General features: G+C 45.5%; 1 protein-coding gene across 1 annotated transcript in view; it reads left to right on the forward strand.

The window, feature by feature from the left end:
* The first annotated feature begins 3,141 nt into the window (after positions 1 to 3,141).
* CKAP2L (cytoskeleton associated protein 2 like) overlaps positions 3,142 to 14,274 on the forward strand; it is a 35,362-nt gene continuing 24,229 nt past the window's right edge. Inside the window, exons 1-3 of the mRNA XM_075563125.1 lie at positions 3,142 to 3,250; positions 5,973 to 6,039; positions 7,781 to 7,832. Coding sequence (XP_075419240.1) covers positions 3,211 to 3,250; positions 5,973 to 6,039; positions 7,781 to 7,832 — 159 coding nt within the window. The 5' untranslated portion in view covers positions 3,142 to 3,210. The remainder of the gene's footprint in view (positions 3,251 to 5,972; positions 6,040 to 7,780; positions 7,833 to 14,274) is intronic.

Below are 14,274 nucleotides of genomic sequence, written 5' to 3' on the forward strand. Positions count from 1 at the left end.
GACTCCAACTCTGACACCCTGTGTAGGGTTTCCTAGGCTCTGAATCTTTACAGGAGCAGATAGCCTCGTGTTTCTTCGAAAAAATAGCTGCTGGGTTTGAACTGCCAATCCCGAAGTTAGCGGTACATTGCTACCAAGCTCCTGCATAAGTATATGCGTGCAGAAATCCCAGCAGAGCCCAACTGGTAAAGTGAACTGGGAAACCACAACCCACACACATCACCTCTCTTTACCCATCAGCATTCTGGTACTCAGGGGGAAATAAGTCACATGGAATACACGGGTCTTATGGATGGGGGCCTCGGGGGAAAAAAAACTATTAACCAAACATCTATCATCCATTACTTCAAATCAAGAAAATCCCTGGGAACAGAAGAAGGAGAATATTTTTAATGAGTAATAGTTTATGGGTGCATTTAATAGTAAGATGCCAAGAAGTCTTAGAGCATTGTCCAGACTTCTGGGCATTTGCTGAACAACAAGTTAAACAAATACGAGTCTATATAAACTAAAATCAAAATCACTGCCATCGAGTCAGTTCTGACACATAGCGACCCTATAGGACAGAGAGTTGCCCCTTTGCCATCCAATTGAGAAGTAACAAAACCCACATGGAAGAAGCACACCAGCCTGTGTGATCATGAGGTGTCAATGGGATCGGAGATCAGGCATCAAAGATCCAGAACAAACAATCCTATCAATGTGAATGAGGGGGAATGCGGAGTGGAGACCTAAAGTCCATCTGTAGACAATTGGACATCTCCTTACAAAAGGGTCACAAGGAAGAGACGAGCCAGTCAGGATGCAGTATAGCGCCAATGAAACAAACAACCTTCCTCTAGTTCTTTAATGCTTCCTCCCCCCATTCCTCACTATCATGACCTCAGTTCTACCTTACAAAACCAGCTAGACCAGAGCATGTACACTGGTACAGATAAGAGCTGGAAACACAGGGAATCCAGGATAGATAAACCCCTCAGGACCAATCACAAGAGTAGTGATACCAGGAGGGTAAGGGAAAGGTGGGGGGGGGGGGGGGAGAAAGGAGGAACCGATCACAATAATCTATATATAACCCCCTCTCAGGGGGACAAACAACAGTAAAGAGCATGAACGGAGGCAGAGGTCAGTGAAAGACATGAAAAAAATAATAATTTATACATTATCAAGGATTCACAAGAGTGAGAGGGTCAGGGAATGAGCTGATACCAAGGGCTCAAGTAAAAAGAAAATGTTTTGAAAATGATGGCAACACAGGTATGAATATGCTTGACACAACGGATGGATGGATAGATTGTGATACGAGCTGCAAGAGCCCCCAATTAAAAAAAGATGTGAGCTCCCCTAGCAAACCTTAAGTGAGGAACTTAACTCACACCATCTCCACCCACGACAGGACTGTGCAGTCCCTGCAAAGCCCAGCCCAGAGGCCAACACAAGTGGCTAGTCAATAATGCTGGGTGAACCAAATAGGAGGGATGGGCAGTGTGTGGGAGTTCAGGATAACTGGGCCTGCCCTCTAACATCCCTTCCGTGGTTAGGAGTGCACCAGGCTGTTGAGGATAAGTCAAACATTTGCATTAAGAATGAGACACCCTGTTCTTGAAAAGCTTGCAAGCTCTTTTGTAACAATGGTCCATTTGCTCTCTACTGGCCTGTAGCACAGGAGTCAGGAATGGCGGTAGAAAATATCAAAACTCACTGTGATCAAGTCCATGTCAACTTATAGTGACCCTTATAGGGCAGGGTGGACCTGACGCCCTTGTGAGTTTCCGAATGTAACTCTTTATGGGAGTAGAAAGCCCTGTCTTCCTTCCAGAGCAGCTAGTGGTTTCCAACTGCTGATCATGGGCTTAGGAGTCTAACACACAAACACTATGCCAGCAAGGCTCCTTAGGAAACACCAGGGCTTCAAAAGGTTCGTGGGAACACTCCGTTACCTTTTTATTCATGTCTCCACAAACTCTTTGAAGTCTCCTCATAGTGCCTCTACTAACAATGATCTCCTTTGCCATGAGACCAGAACTCAATGGTGCCCACTACCACTACTGGAGGTTTTGATCAAAGATTCTACAGAAGATCTGGGATCAAAGGCAAAAGCAATGGGAAACAGAATTGCAACTTTTCATGAAACTATATGTTCTGGAATCACTGGAGGCTAGAGGTACCACTGAAAATATTGCCCTGAAATCTTTTTAAACCCAACAATTGCTTAGCTTATTTAAGCAAAAACTGTATTCCTTGGGCACGGCTCTTTCAAAGGATCGTTTATGGAATCAAATTGACAACTGCTATTCCATAGGTTCCAGGAAGCTTCTAACCCGACCTGCCATTGAGTCGATTCTCACTCACAGTGACCCTACAGGACAAAGTAGAGCCGCCCTGGTGGGTTTAGAAAGTCTCCTCTTTCTCCCCTGAGCAGCTGATGGTTCCGAACTACAAAACTTGAGGTTAGCAGCCCGTCGTGAGCCCTGGGATCCGGGTAGGACAGTGGATTTATGTTAACGGTGTAGAACACTTAGCAAAAGGAGCCTGAGAATGGTTGAATGACTTGGGAGAATATCATGTCACTGAATTGAACGTGCAGAACTCGCTGCACAGGTGTGTGCTTTACTGTGTACATCATATACATATAATACTGTGTACATCATATATAATGTGTGATATATATTACATATATATATATATATATATATAATTTTAAGTACTAAGAACTGTGAGTTTCATCAGATCCCCCTCAATGGAACATTCAGGTTGTATTACGTTGAGGGGGCACCTAACTCATCCGCTTTATCTTATTCTTTCCCAGCTGCTGGGAAGCCGGAGAGCAGATGGAAGCGGAGGTCCTGAAAGTCCCGGGGGAAGGCCCTAGCCAGTTCTGCGGGTTCCCGCCGGCCCTGAAGGGTGCCACAGCCAGTCGGCACACCCCCACCTAGACGTTAGGGTCCCCCTCTCCCGGGGTCTCCGCCTGGGCGCCCTCCGCTCCACTGGACGCTACCTTCCGCTGCACGCTCTTCCAATCAAAGGTCCTCAGGGGCGGGCTTAACGAGCCAACGTCAACGTCAGGGCGTGTTGGCCCTTAGTCCCTCCCCTCCATGCTTCTAATAGGTCGGTTTCAAACCCGCGGGAGCCAATCGGAGCGCACGAACGCGCGGCACGCCGCGTTCGGTCTCCGCGCGACCTTTGAATTGAAACTGTCGCCGAGGGATCATGGTGGGCCCCGCGCCGGGTGCCGCCGCCGCGGCCGTCGGTGAGTGCCACCCGAGCCCTTGTCTCTGGCAGACGTTGAAACGGGTGGGAAAGAGGCTGGTGGGTGCGTCTTACCCGGGGAAGGCTGTCCGTCCGGCAGCTCGTGGTCCTTCCTTCTGGATGTGAGCGGTCTAAGACCCAAGCCCCGCACTCGGGGCCGACTGTCCTGGGCCGCGGCCGGGGACTGCCCTTCTCCGGGCGCTGTCTGGGCTGCGGGCGTCCAGCCCCCGGGAATGGGGCAAACGCCCTGCGGGGAGACGCCTCCCGCACCTTCCCAGGCAGTCCCTCAGCAGCCTTGCAGAGAGATGGTCACTTGGCACCGTGTTTTTAAAGAAATAGAGGCGCGCCAGCTTGCCTGGAGTCACACAGCCAAACGAAGCAAAGCACACCTTCCCTATGATTTGGTTCCAGGCAGCGCGCCAGGGCACCAACCTCCAGCTCTGACAGGTGCCCAGGGGTGGGGCTGGCTGCCTCTTGCAAGCTGAACTCTGCACCTCCCCAGGCTGCTGCAGACTGCACCCACAGCCAAGACTTTGGGTGCCCTGGCCTCTGGGATGTGCCTGAAGCCCTTCTCTGCTCTCAAAATCCGCCTGCTCAGATGCACGCCTGTTCATCATTTCACTAAGAATGGGTACTGGGCGCTATACGTAACAGCCCAGGAAAGCAAGCATTTCTGTTCCTGTTTTATAGGCTCCGTGACAGCAAGACTTCCTAATCTATTAGAAGTCACAGAGCTGAGAATCCCACCTGGGACTGTCAGACTTCCCGGCCCTGTTCTCTACACTGCCTTGCTTGGACCTAAAATGCCACATTTCTTCTTAATGCCTTCTGATGCATGGGGACGCTCTGAGTCAGATGCCAAAATATAGGGCAGGTTGAGATCAAGAGTAGTTTCCCACCCCTGTACTTGTTGTTTTAACCATTATTTCATATAACCTTTTCCAACAACCTCTTCCTTTCACCCAGGCCCCACCTCTGAACTTCCATGATGCTTTCTTTGTCCCTCTCTTAAGGCACCTAGATTTTGCCTCATGATTAGTTATGTCTTATATAAGAGGTCACCATCTAAATGTTTACATGAGCCCTCTGACCTGTACAAGTTTGTCCTTAGTCCCAAAGGAAACTACTTAAAAGTTTGTGGATAAAAATCATTCCTGTTGGAAAAGGAATGCATAAAATAAAACCCAACATCTTAAATAGAGCAGTAGAAGAATTTCTTCATGCAAAGCATAATATGTACTAGCTGAGACCATTAGCTGTTAAGAGTTGGACAAAACCAATTTAACATCTTAGCTTTGCCACATACGAGCTGGGGAGTGCTGGGCAAATGATTTACTCCACCAAGTTTCAGACTGTAAACTAGTCGATGGAATTGTTGGGAGGTTTCGACAAAGTAACACTCATGGGAAGGGCTAAGCAGGGGACCTGGGTGTTGATGTTGCTGATGTTGATATTCACTTGAAGGTGTTACAGGATTAGAGGACTTGGTGGTATCATAGTTCAAAGCCAAAATTATTGAAGAAAAGTATCATGTTTAAAAATAGCAATGACCATCTGCTACCTTAAACTTAACCTATAAATATATGTACATAGGCCTATATCCCTATTGTTATACATTTACATATGTATATGCCTATATTTATACCTCTATCAATGTCTTTTGCCTCCTAGTTCTTTCCTCTATTTCCTTTTACTTTCCTCCTGCCCCACTATCATGTTCGATGGACATTGGGCCTCTACGTAAGTCCTCCTCAACGCAAGAACACTGTGTGCTAATAACCTGGCATTCTGTGGTGCCTTTCCAACACTCTCGCGGAAGATAAAATGGGCGCACAAACTCAGGTGGTGAAGAAAGCTGATGGTGCCCAGCTATTGCAAGATACAGCATCTGGGGTCTTAAAGGCTTGAAGTTAAATAAGCGGCCATCTAGCAGGGAATCAACAAAGTCCACATGAGAGAAACACACCTACCTGTGTGATCACAAGATGTAGTTAGGATCAGGCATCAGAAGACCAAAAAACAAGCAACCATTTTGATGCGAATGAGGGGAGTCTGAGTGGAGACCCAAAGCTCATCTGTAGACAATTGGACATCTTCTCACAGAAGGGTCACAGGGAAGGGATGAGCCAGCCAAAGTTCAGTATAGCATGAAGGAATCATACCACATTCTTCTGGTTCTTTAATGCATCCTCCCATCCTCCCCACCCACATCATGACCCCAATTCTATCTTACAAATCTGGCTAGACTAGAGCATGTACACTAGTACAGATAAGAGCTGGAGACACAGAATCCAGGACCTATAAACCCCTAGGGACCAATAATGAGAAGAGGGGAGAAAGGAGGAACCAATCACAATGATCAACGTAGAAACCCCCCACTCCCACCCCAGGGGATGAACAGTAGAAAGGTGGGTAAAAGAGAGAGGATAGCGTAAAATATGAAAATTTAAATATTTTCTAAATTATGATGGTGAGGGAGGGAGGAGAAAAAAGAGAAGGTGATATCAAGGCCTCAAGTAGAAAGAAAAAGAAAATGTTTTTGAAATGATGATGTCAGTATATGTACAAATGCGGATACATTTTGATGTATGGCTTGTTAGAAGAGCTGTAAGAGCCCCCAATAAAATGATTTATTAAAATATAAAAAGCAGAAAAAGAGTTAAAAAGAGACTATGGAGGAGCTGGGCACAATCTCAGGCTGAAGTGCTGTGTTGTGCTTGCAGAGGAGCGACAGAGAAAGCTGCAGGAGTACCTCGCCGCCAAGGGAAAGCTGAAGAGCCAGAACCCCAAGTAAGTCTACCCAGTCATGCAGGCTTTGTTGCCCTGGTTACTCATCACACCTTTAAGCTTTTCAAAACATCCTTCTTTTGCTTTGCTTTTCGTCAGCTCGGGCTGCAGTGGGCTCCTGTGATAAAAAGGGCCTTTCAGTCCAGTCATGGCAAAAAAGCCCGGGACAGTGCCAATCTAGGGACAAGAGCCTTGGATGTGGTGCTGGGCTCCGAAGGAAGGAGGGATGGGAGATCCTCCCGTGCTTCCTTTTTCACCCTTGCGGGGGGGGGGGGGGGGGAGTTGGACCGAGGAGCTGAATGGCCCCGCTTCCACTGCTTGTCCTCAGTTGCCATCCATCCTCAGTAGCAACCTGTCAGCGTCCTTCAACTGGTGGTGCTCTCCATTCCAGCCCTCAGCACTCCCTCTTAAGGTGGACAAAACGTGACCGCTTGTTTCTCTCGTTAATATTGGCATCTTATCTGTGTTACTTGTCTCCCTTGCTTAGTGCTGAGGTAAGTTTTCTCTCCATTTGAGTTGCAAGAGTTTTATTTGGGAATCATTTTCATAATATGAACGTTCCACCTTTATTTTAGTTTCTTTTTCTCCTGGGATTTTACTCATCTCTGTTGCTCTGATTCAATTGAAACAATTCCTGCTTTAAAATAAAGACTCAGTTAGTGTCTACAGGAGGGGCCCTGGAAGCTCCATGGTTAAGCACTGGGCTGCTAACCCAAAGATGGGTGGTTCAAATCCCCAGCTGCCCCACGCGAAAGAGATGAGGCTCTCTGTTTCCATACAGATGTAATATGTCTTGGGAACCTCGGGGCAGTTGTACTGTTGCTAGGAGCTGGAATTTGAGGGCACACAGCAATAGCCTCTGATGTATCAGTCACTCGTGATGCTGTAGATATGATGATTAACAAGACCAAGAGAGTCCCACCCTTCCAGGGCTTGCATCCTAGATGGGAGAGACAAACATCTGACAGGGTCTTTCCAGAGTCCCCGTCACTCTGGCGGTTGTTTGGGATCCACAGAGGTGGAATCTTTTCATACGTTTCTCTACATGTTTTTTAAGCCCGTTTTTACATTTTTGTCTCACTGACTGGCTTTCATAGGTATCTTTGGGTTGGTAAGGTCCCCTGGTGGCACAGAGGGTGGAGTGTTGTTGGGCTACTAACCGAGAGGTAGACAGTTCAAACCCACCCGTCACTTGGCCGGAGGAAGATGAGGCCCTCTGCTTCCTTAAAGCTTCCCAGCCTCACTCAGAAACCCCAGCGAGCACCTCCTTAAAGGGCACGATGCCCTTGGCTTTTAATTATATCATTTTCCCCCAGAAAGTTTGCTGTTTGAAGATATAGATACCAACGAATTTCTTTTTTAATAAACAGTTAACTATTTTATTAAGCATTGTGCCCGATTCCAGGGTTGATGACTGAATCAATAAAACCATGCAAATATGATTAAAACATTTCACAAATATTTTTAGAATGCTGTATCTATGCTTAGGATATATCTGGAAGGATCTCGCACACACACACCCCAAAAAGGATGGCTATTAGCAGCTGTGGTCTCTGAGGAAGGAACTAACAGGGCCAAGAGAGATGATAAGGAGACGTTTGAGTAAATATAGTTCTGAAATATGTTATCCTATGCAGACATTCTAATAATTTAAAATTATAATTATAATCATTTTAATCACCATACTTCCCAAGCCTTGTTGGGTCTTCTGTTCTAAGGATTAATTTTACTTTTTCTTTTGTAGGCCTTATCTAAAAGCCAACAATATTTGCCCAAAACCTGCACCTTCTATATCCGTGAGTAAAACCGTTTTTACAAAATACCCATTTTGGAAATAATGAAGATGTTAGCCACTTAAAGAATATGTATTGCAAAGAGAGTTCTCATAAATATAAACAATAGTTGTGTTTAATAAAGGAATCCTTTTTGAAAAGTATAACATATGATATACGGTTGCTGTTGGGAGCTACGGAGTCATTCCTGATTCGTGGCGATCTGGTGCTCAACATCCTAGAATAGCATAGTGTGGTTCACTTTAAGAGAATCTGAGGGGGAGGAGGAGAGAGCGGAGCACAGCCTGGCCCACCAGGCCCTGAGGACGATGACCCCAATTAGAGCAGCCGAGCCACAGAGAGGACCACAGGGCCAGCCCCACTATGAGACTTGACGCCCCTCACTGACCCATAGCCCTACAGAGGACAACACCGGAGACACAGTGCGGGAATTGCACCCGATCTGATCTCGCCACACCAAGGCAAAACACTAAAGGGGGTGCAACAGAACAGCAAGGGAATGGAGCGGCGATGTCCTCAAGGAATACTGAAGGTGGACTTTGGGGCCAGGGCATGGTGCCCCAAGAGACTGGACTGGAAAACACTCCTAAAGGCCAACAAACAGTCCTTGAACTAACTACAAGCTTTTCTTTCTTGTTGTGTTTGGTTTTTTTGTGTGTGCCATTGGTTTGTTGTTGTTGTTTTATTGTATATTGTTGCTTGGTTTTGCTCTGTCTTGTTTTTGTGCATGTTATTATTTCCACAGGTCTGTCTAAATAAGATAGTCTGGATGAACAATCTGGAGGAGAAAACAATGGGACCGACAGTTCCATGGGGTCATGGAAGAGGGGGAGGTGGGTGGAAAGGCAGTGGTGTTAACAAACCCAGGGACAAGGAAAAAACAAGTGATCCAAATTGGTGGTGAAGAGGGTGTGGGAGGCCTGGTAGGGCATGATCAAGGGTAATGTAACCAAGAGGAATTGTTGAAACCCTGGTGGGGACTGAGCATGATAGTGGGACAGGAGGAAAGCCAAGAGAAATAGAGGAAAGATCTGGGAGACAAAGGGCATTTTTATAGAGGTCTAGATAAAGACATGTGTATATGCAAATATATTTATATATGAGGGTGTGGAAAGAGATCTATGTGCATATATTATAGGTTTAGTATTAAGGTAGCAGAAGGACATTGGGCCTCCACTCAAGTACTCCCTCAATGCAAGAATACTTTCTTCTATTAAATTGTCATTCTGTGATGCTCACCTTCCCGACACAACTGCTGAAGACAAAGCGGGTGCATAAGCAAAGGTGATGAAGAAAGCTGATGGTGTCCGGCTATCAAAAGATATAGCATCTAGGGTCTTAAAGGTTTGAAGGTAAACAAGTGGCCATCTAGCTCAGAAGCAACAAAGTCCACATGGAAGAAGCACACCAGCCTGTGCAATCACAAGGTGTTGAAGGGATCAGCTATCAGGCATCATCAGAACAAAAAATCTTATCATAGTGAATGAGGTGGGGAGTGCAGAGTGGAGCCCCAAAGCCGATTTGTAGGCCACTGGAGATTCCCCTTGCAGAGGGGTCTCTGGTAGGAGATGAGCCAGACATGGTGTGATGTAGCAATGATGAAAAATACAACTTTCCTCTAGGTCCTAAATGTTTCCTCCTCCCCTCACTATCATGATCCCAATTCTACCTTGCAAGTCTGGCTAGACCAGAGGATGTACACTGGTACAGATAGAAACCAGAAACACGGAATCTTCAGAACCAGTAGTGTGAGTGGCGATACTGGGAACGTGGAGGGAGGGTGGGTTGGAAAGGGGGACCTGATTGCAAGGATCTACATGTGACCTCCGTGCGGGGTGGACACCAGAAGGGTGGGTGAAGGGAGACGTCGGACAGGGCAAGATATGACAAAATAATAATTTATAAATGATCAAGGGTTCATGAAGGAGAGGGGAACCAGGGGGTGGGGGGGAAATGAGCTGATGCCAGGGGCTTAGGTGGAGAGCAAATGTTTTGAGAATGATGAGGGCAATGAATGTGCAAATGTGCTTTACACAATTATGTATGTATGGATTGTGATAAGAGTTGTATGAGCCCCTAATAAAACGATTTTTAAAAAGAAAGAAAGAAATTGGACTACACCTTGCTTCTCTTAATAGCTCACATCTATTGAAGACTCCCTACGTGCTTGACACCTTTTTGACGTGCATTAGCTCAGTGAGGTCTCTGAGTGAGACAGGTATCATTCATACCCCCGTTTTACAGATGAGGGACCTGAGTCAGGGAGGTTCTCAAAGTCGCATAGCTATGAAGTGACACAGCTGAGAGCCTGTGCTGGCAGCCATGCTGCTATTTTGCCGTGGCGTATAGCAATCACTAAAGGAGCACAACTATGTCGGATCTCCCAAACTGCAAGAGCATGCGTCCTGATCGATTCAGCCAGCGCGTGGAGAGAATAGAAACCCAAACCCTTTACCGCTGAGTTGATTCCAATCAGAGCCACACTGTGCAGCATAGTTTTTTTGGCCTACTGCCCCATCTTCAGTTTTTAAAAAAGTACTCAGCAGCCATACAGGAATCAAAACCTTTAGTACTACAGCCCATAATCCAGAATAAAATGTAGGTTTCTACTTTCCAGCCTCCCGATCAGTCCATGGGGAAGAAATGAGGCCTCCCACTCCATTAAAGAGTTACAAACTCCAAAATGCGCCGGGGCAGTTCTGTACTGTCCTATAGGGTCACTGTGGGTCCAGTTGGGTGCAATAGCAGTGAGTTTTGGGGTTGGTTTTGATCTCTTTAGCAACCCCCACTTTGAAAAACACTAGAGTTTCCTAGATTGTAAATCTTTATAGGAGCAGAGAGCCTCATCTCCCAAGGAGCTGCTGGTGGGTTTGAACGTATAGTGCTCCCCAAAATGAGTTATTAATACAAAGTTTAGTATATTTTCATGACTTAGTCATCATTGATACCATCTCAACATGTACAAGGAGGCTTCAAACAGGCTGTGGCAAAACTTCGGGATCTTCTCCTTCCATTGCTCCACGAATGTTTCAAAGCCCCCGTGTCATGGTGGCGGGTAGTATGGCTGGGAGCGCCAGTACCCGGGTGTGTGGCTGGGATGGGTCATGAGAGCGTCGTGAATCACTTTAAAAATTATGTGGTTGAACTGTACTGAAAAAAAGAGAAAAGGGGATGGTGTTAACATTTTCTGTTTTAAACAAGAGCTTGTTATATAGTTTGTTTTATTTATTTTTGATGTATTATCTTGGGTATCAAATTTCATTTTATCGTAAAATGCTTTTACTTTTAATGTGCCTGAAATTGCACCTTTTGCAACTCCCTAACAAACGATGAAAAAGGGTTAGGTGTTAACTTTTTTAAAGTATGGAAGAGTTGAGTTTGAACAAAGTGCTTGAAAACTCCTGATTAGGTAACTTCAACAAGCTCTTGTAGAACTAGTATATCATTGTATGACAGGTTCATGTGTCTTTATCTTTCCGACTAGAGCAGTGGGTCTCAACCTTCCTAATTCCGAGGCCCTTTAATACAGTTCCTCATGTTGTGTTGACCCCCTCCCCCCACCCAACCAAAAAATTATTTTTGTTGCTACTTCTTAACTGTCAATTTGCTACTGTTATGAATTGGGTGACCCCTGTGAAAGGGTCGTTCGACACCCCTCCCCCCCAAAAAAAGGGTCGGGACCCACAGGTTGAGAACCACTGCACTAGAACTTCTTAGGGTCAGATACCGTCATCTCCTGTAATTTGGGGGTTCCCTTTACAGTTTAGCACCGTGCTTATCTGTATATAGTTGGCCTTCAATAAATCTCCCTCAATAACAAAACCCTAGTTACGGCGCTTGTGAATTGTATCACTTCTCTAACTTCATGTGTCCCAGGTGAAGACACCAAATTCAGTTTAATCTCAGTTGTTTCTTCTTGTACATTCCATCTTTGTTTTGGTATCAAATTGATCCATCAATTATGAGGTGCATTAAAAGAGACCAGGGGTCTCGTTCCAACCCTGCCTGTAACTCCTTGCCTAGCCTTGGGCCACTGAGTTTCCCTCGCAAATGACATGGTTGAGGACCTCCAAACTCCCTTGAGCTCCAGTGTTCTGTGCTTGTATGTTGGTTAGACGCTGCTCTGCTCGTCTCCTGGCTCTTGTCTCTGTGGTTCTCTCTCCGTGCGGTGTTTAACCAGTTTTGCCACGTAGGACTTATTATTAAGGTCAGACCTAAAACAACGATTTTTCTTTTTCCGTTTTTTGTAATGAAAGAACAGAACAAAAACGACTCACATCAAGTCTATTTTGACTCATAGCAACCCTAGAGAGCAGGGCAGAACTGCCCCTGATTTTCCCAGACTCTTACTCTAGTGTAGCGGTTCTCAACCTGTGGGTCGTGAACCCTTTGGGGGTCAAATGCCCCTTTCACAGGGGTCGCCCAATTCCTAACAGTAGCAAAATGACAGTTATGAAGTAGCAACAAAAATAATTTTATGGCTGGGGGTCACCACAACATGAGGAACTGTTTGAAAGGGTCACGGCATTAGGAAGGTTGAAAACCACTGCTCTAGGGAATTAAAAAGCCCCATCTTTCTCCCTCAGAGCTGGCTGGTGGTTTCACACTGCTGACCTTGTGGTTAGCAGCCCAAAGCGTAACCACTACACCACCAGGGCTCCTTCAGGAAAGAAAATATTTGCAAATCATGTGTGATAAGAGTCAGCATCCGGAACATATGAGTAACTCTTCAACCCAGTTATTAGAAAGCAACTCACATTAACATGGGCAAAGCATGAGTGGCTGTTTCTCACAAAAAGATAGGCAGATGACCAATAGCCACGTGTAAAGAATGTTCAACATCGTTAGCCATCAGGGACACACAAATCAAAGTCGCAAATGCCACCCCGTATCCACTCATGCCGTTGCCATGGAGTGAATGGCGCACGGTGACTCCCTCCGCGTGTCAGAGCAGAACGGTGCCGTGGGGTTTTCTTGCCTTTGGTCTCCATGGGAGCAGATTGCTGTGCCAGGTCTTTCCTCCGCCGAAGCTGCCCCTGGTTTTCTGAGACTGTAACTCTGGGGGATTAAAGAGCTGACTGAGAGCTGGGTTCCAAACACCAATCTTTGGTTAGTCGTCAAGCACAGACCACCTGTAGCACACAGAGACCTTAGGGCTACTATCAAAAAGACAAGCAAGAACAAGTATTGGCAAGGAGGTGGAGAAACGAGACTCCGTCCGCATACACTGCTGGAGAGAACATGAAAGAGCAGCTGTTTAATTTAAATTTAAAAAAAGCAGTAGTTCTCTTAGTTTCTCAGGATAAACTATGACCCAGTCATTCGACTCGTAGCTCTATACCCAGGAGAATTGGAAAACATGTATTGGCATAAACATTGCACACAGATATTCAGAGCAGTGCTATTCATAATAGCCCCAAAGCGGAAACAGACCAGATGAAATGGCCAGCCCAATAGTGCATATCCATTCACTGAGATCTTAGTCATTTCTTTTAAAAAAGAAACGACGTTCTAATACAGTCTACAACATCGATGGATTCTGAAGATATTATGTCAAGTTAAATTGTACATATTATATGCTTGTATTCAGATGAAACAGGAAGTAAATTGGTGGGTGCCAGGGCCTGGGGAGAGAGGGAAATGGGGAGTTGTGTGGTCACGTGGGTCTTTGGGAGTGATTGAAAAGTTCTGGGGTTAGATGGTGGTGATGGTTGTACAGCCTGGTGACAAGACTAAAATCCATTGAAGTGGACATTCTACAACAGATACGTTTATGGTTTCTTCGGGGTTTATTTAAGTATACAAGAAAGGACAACTAAAGAGTGAGTGAGACACATTTGGAAGAGCCATCCTGCTTCTTCATGAATTAATGATGGAGAGATCAGAAGCAGAGGTGTAGGCTGGGGCTCATAGAAGCAACCAAGATATAACCATGTGGGTATATCTTTCCTCTCTGCATTCTACCATAAGGCCCTCCCCACCCCACTGACAATGCCCCCACACCCACACATACACTATTCCAAAAGAGCTCTTTGTCCTTAATACTCGATGGTTCTGGTTGCTTTACACACTGCAAGTGTGCATAGTGAATCCTAACCATATTATTCAATCAAAAATGGAGATTGGTCACTTCAATGAAAGATCTAGAATAGGCAAATAAAGAGTCCAGTGTTTATTCGTGGTTGCCAGGTAGGAGGGAGAGGGAAAGGGAAAAGTCTTGTTTAAGAGCATTGGTTTTTCTCTATGGTGATAGAAACGTTGGTGATGGTCATGCAATACGGTTAATGTGTTTAGTGTTGGTAAACTGTACACACGAACACTTACATTTTCATATTTTATAAATTATAAACCAAGTAGTCTAATGTTTCCTTAAAACTGCTATTTTCAAAAGTAGTTTGAAACCGTTATCTTCCCAGATGCAGGATTTCCCTTGGTTCTTCAATGA

This window comes from Tenrec ecaudatus, chromosome 11 (assembly GCF_050624435.1).
Source record: "Tenrec ecaudatus isolate mTenEca1 chromosome 11, mTenEca1.hap1, whole genome shotgun sequence".
Taxonomy (NCBI): domain Eukaryota; kingdom Metazoa; phylum Chordata; class Mammalia; order Afrosoricida; family Tenrecidae; genus Tenrec; species Tenrec ecaudatus.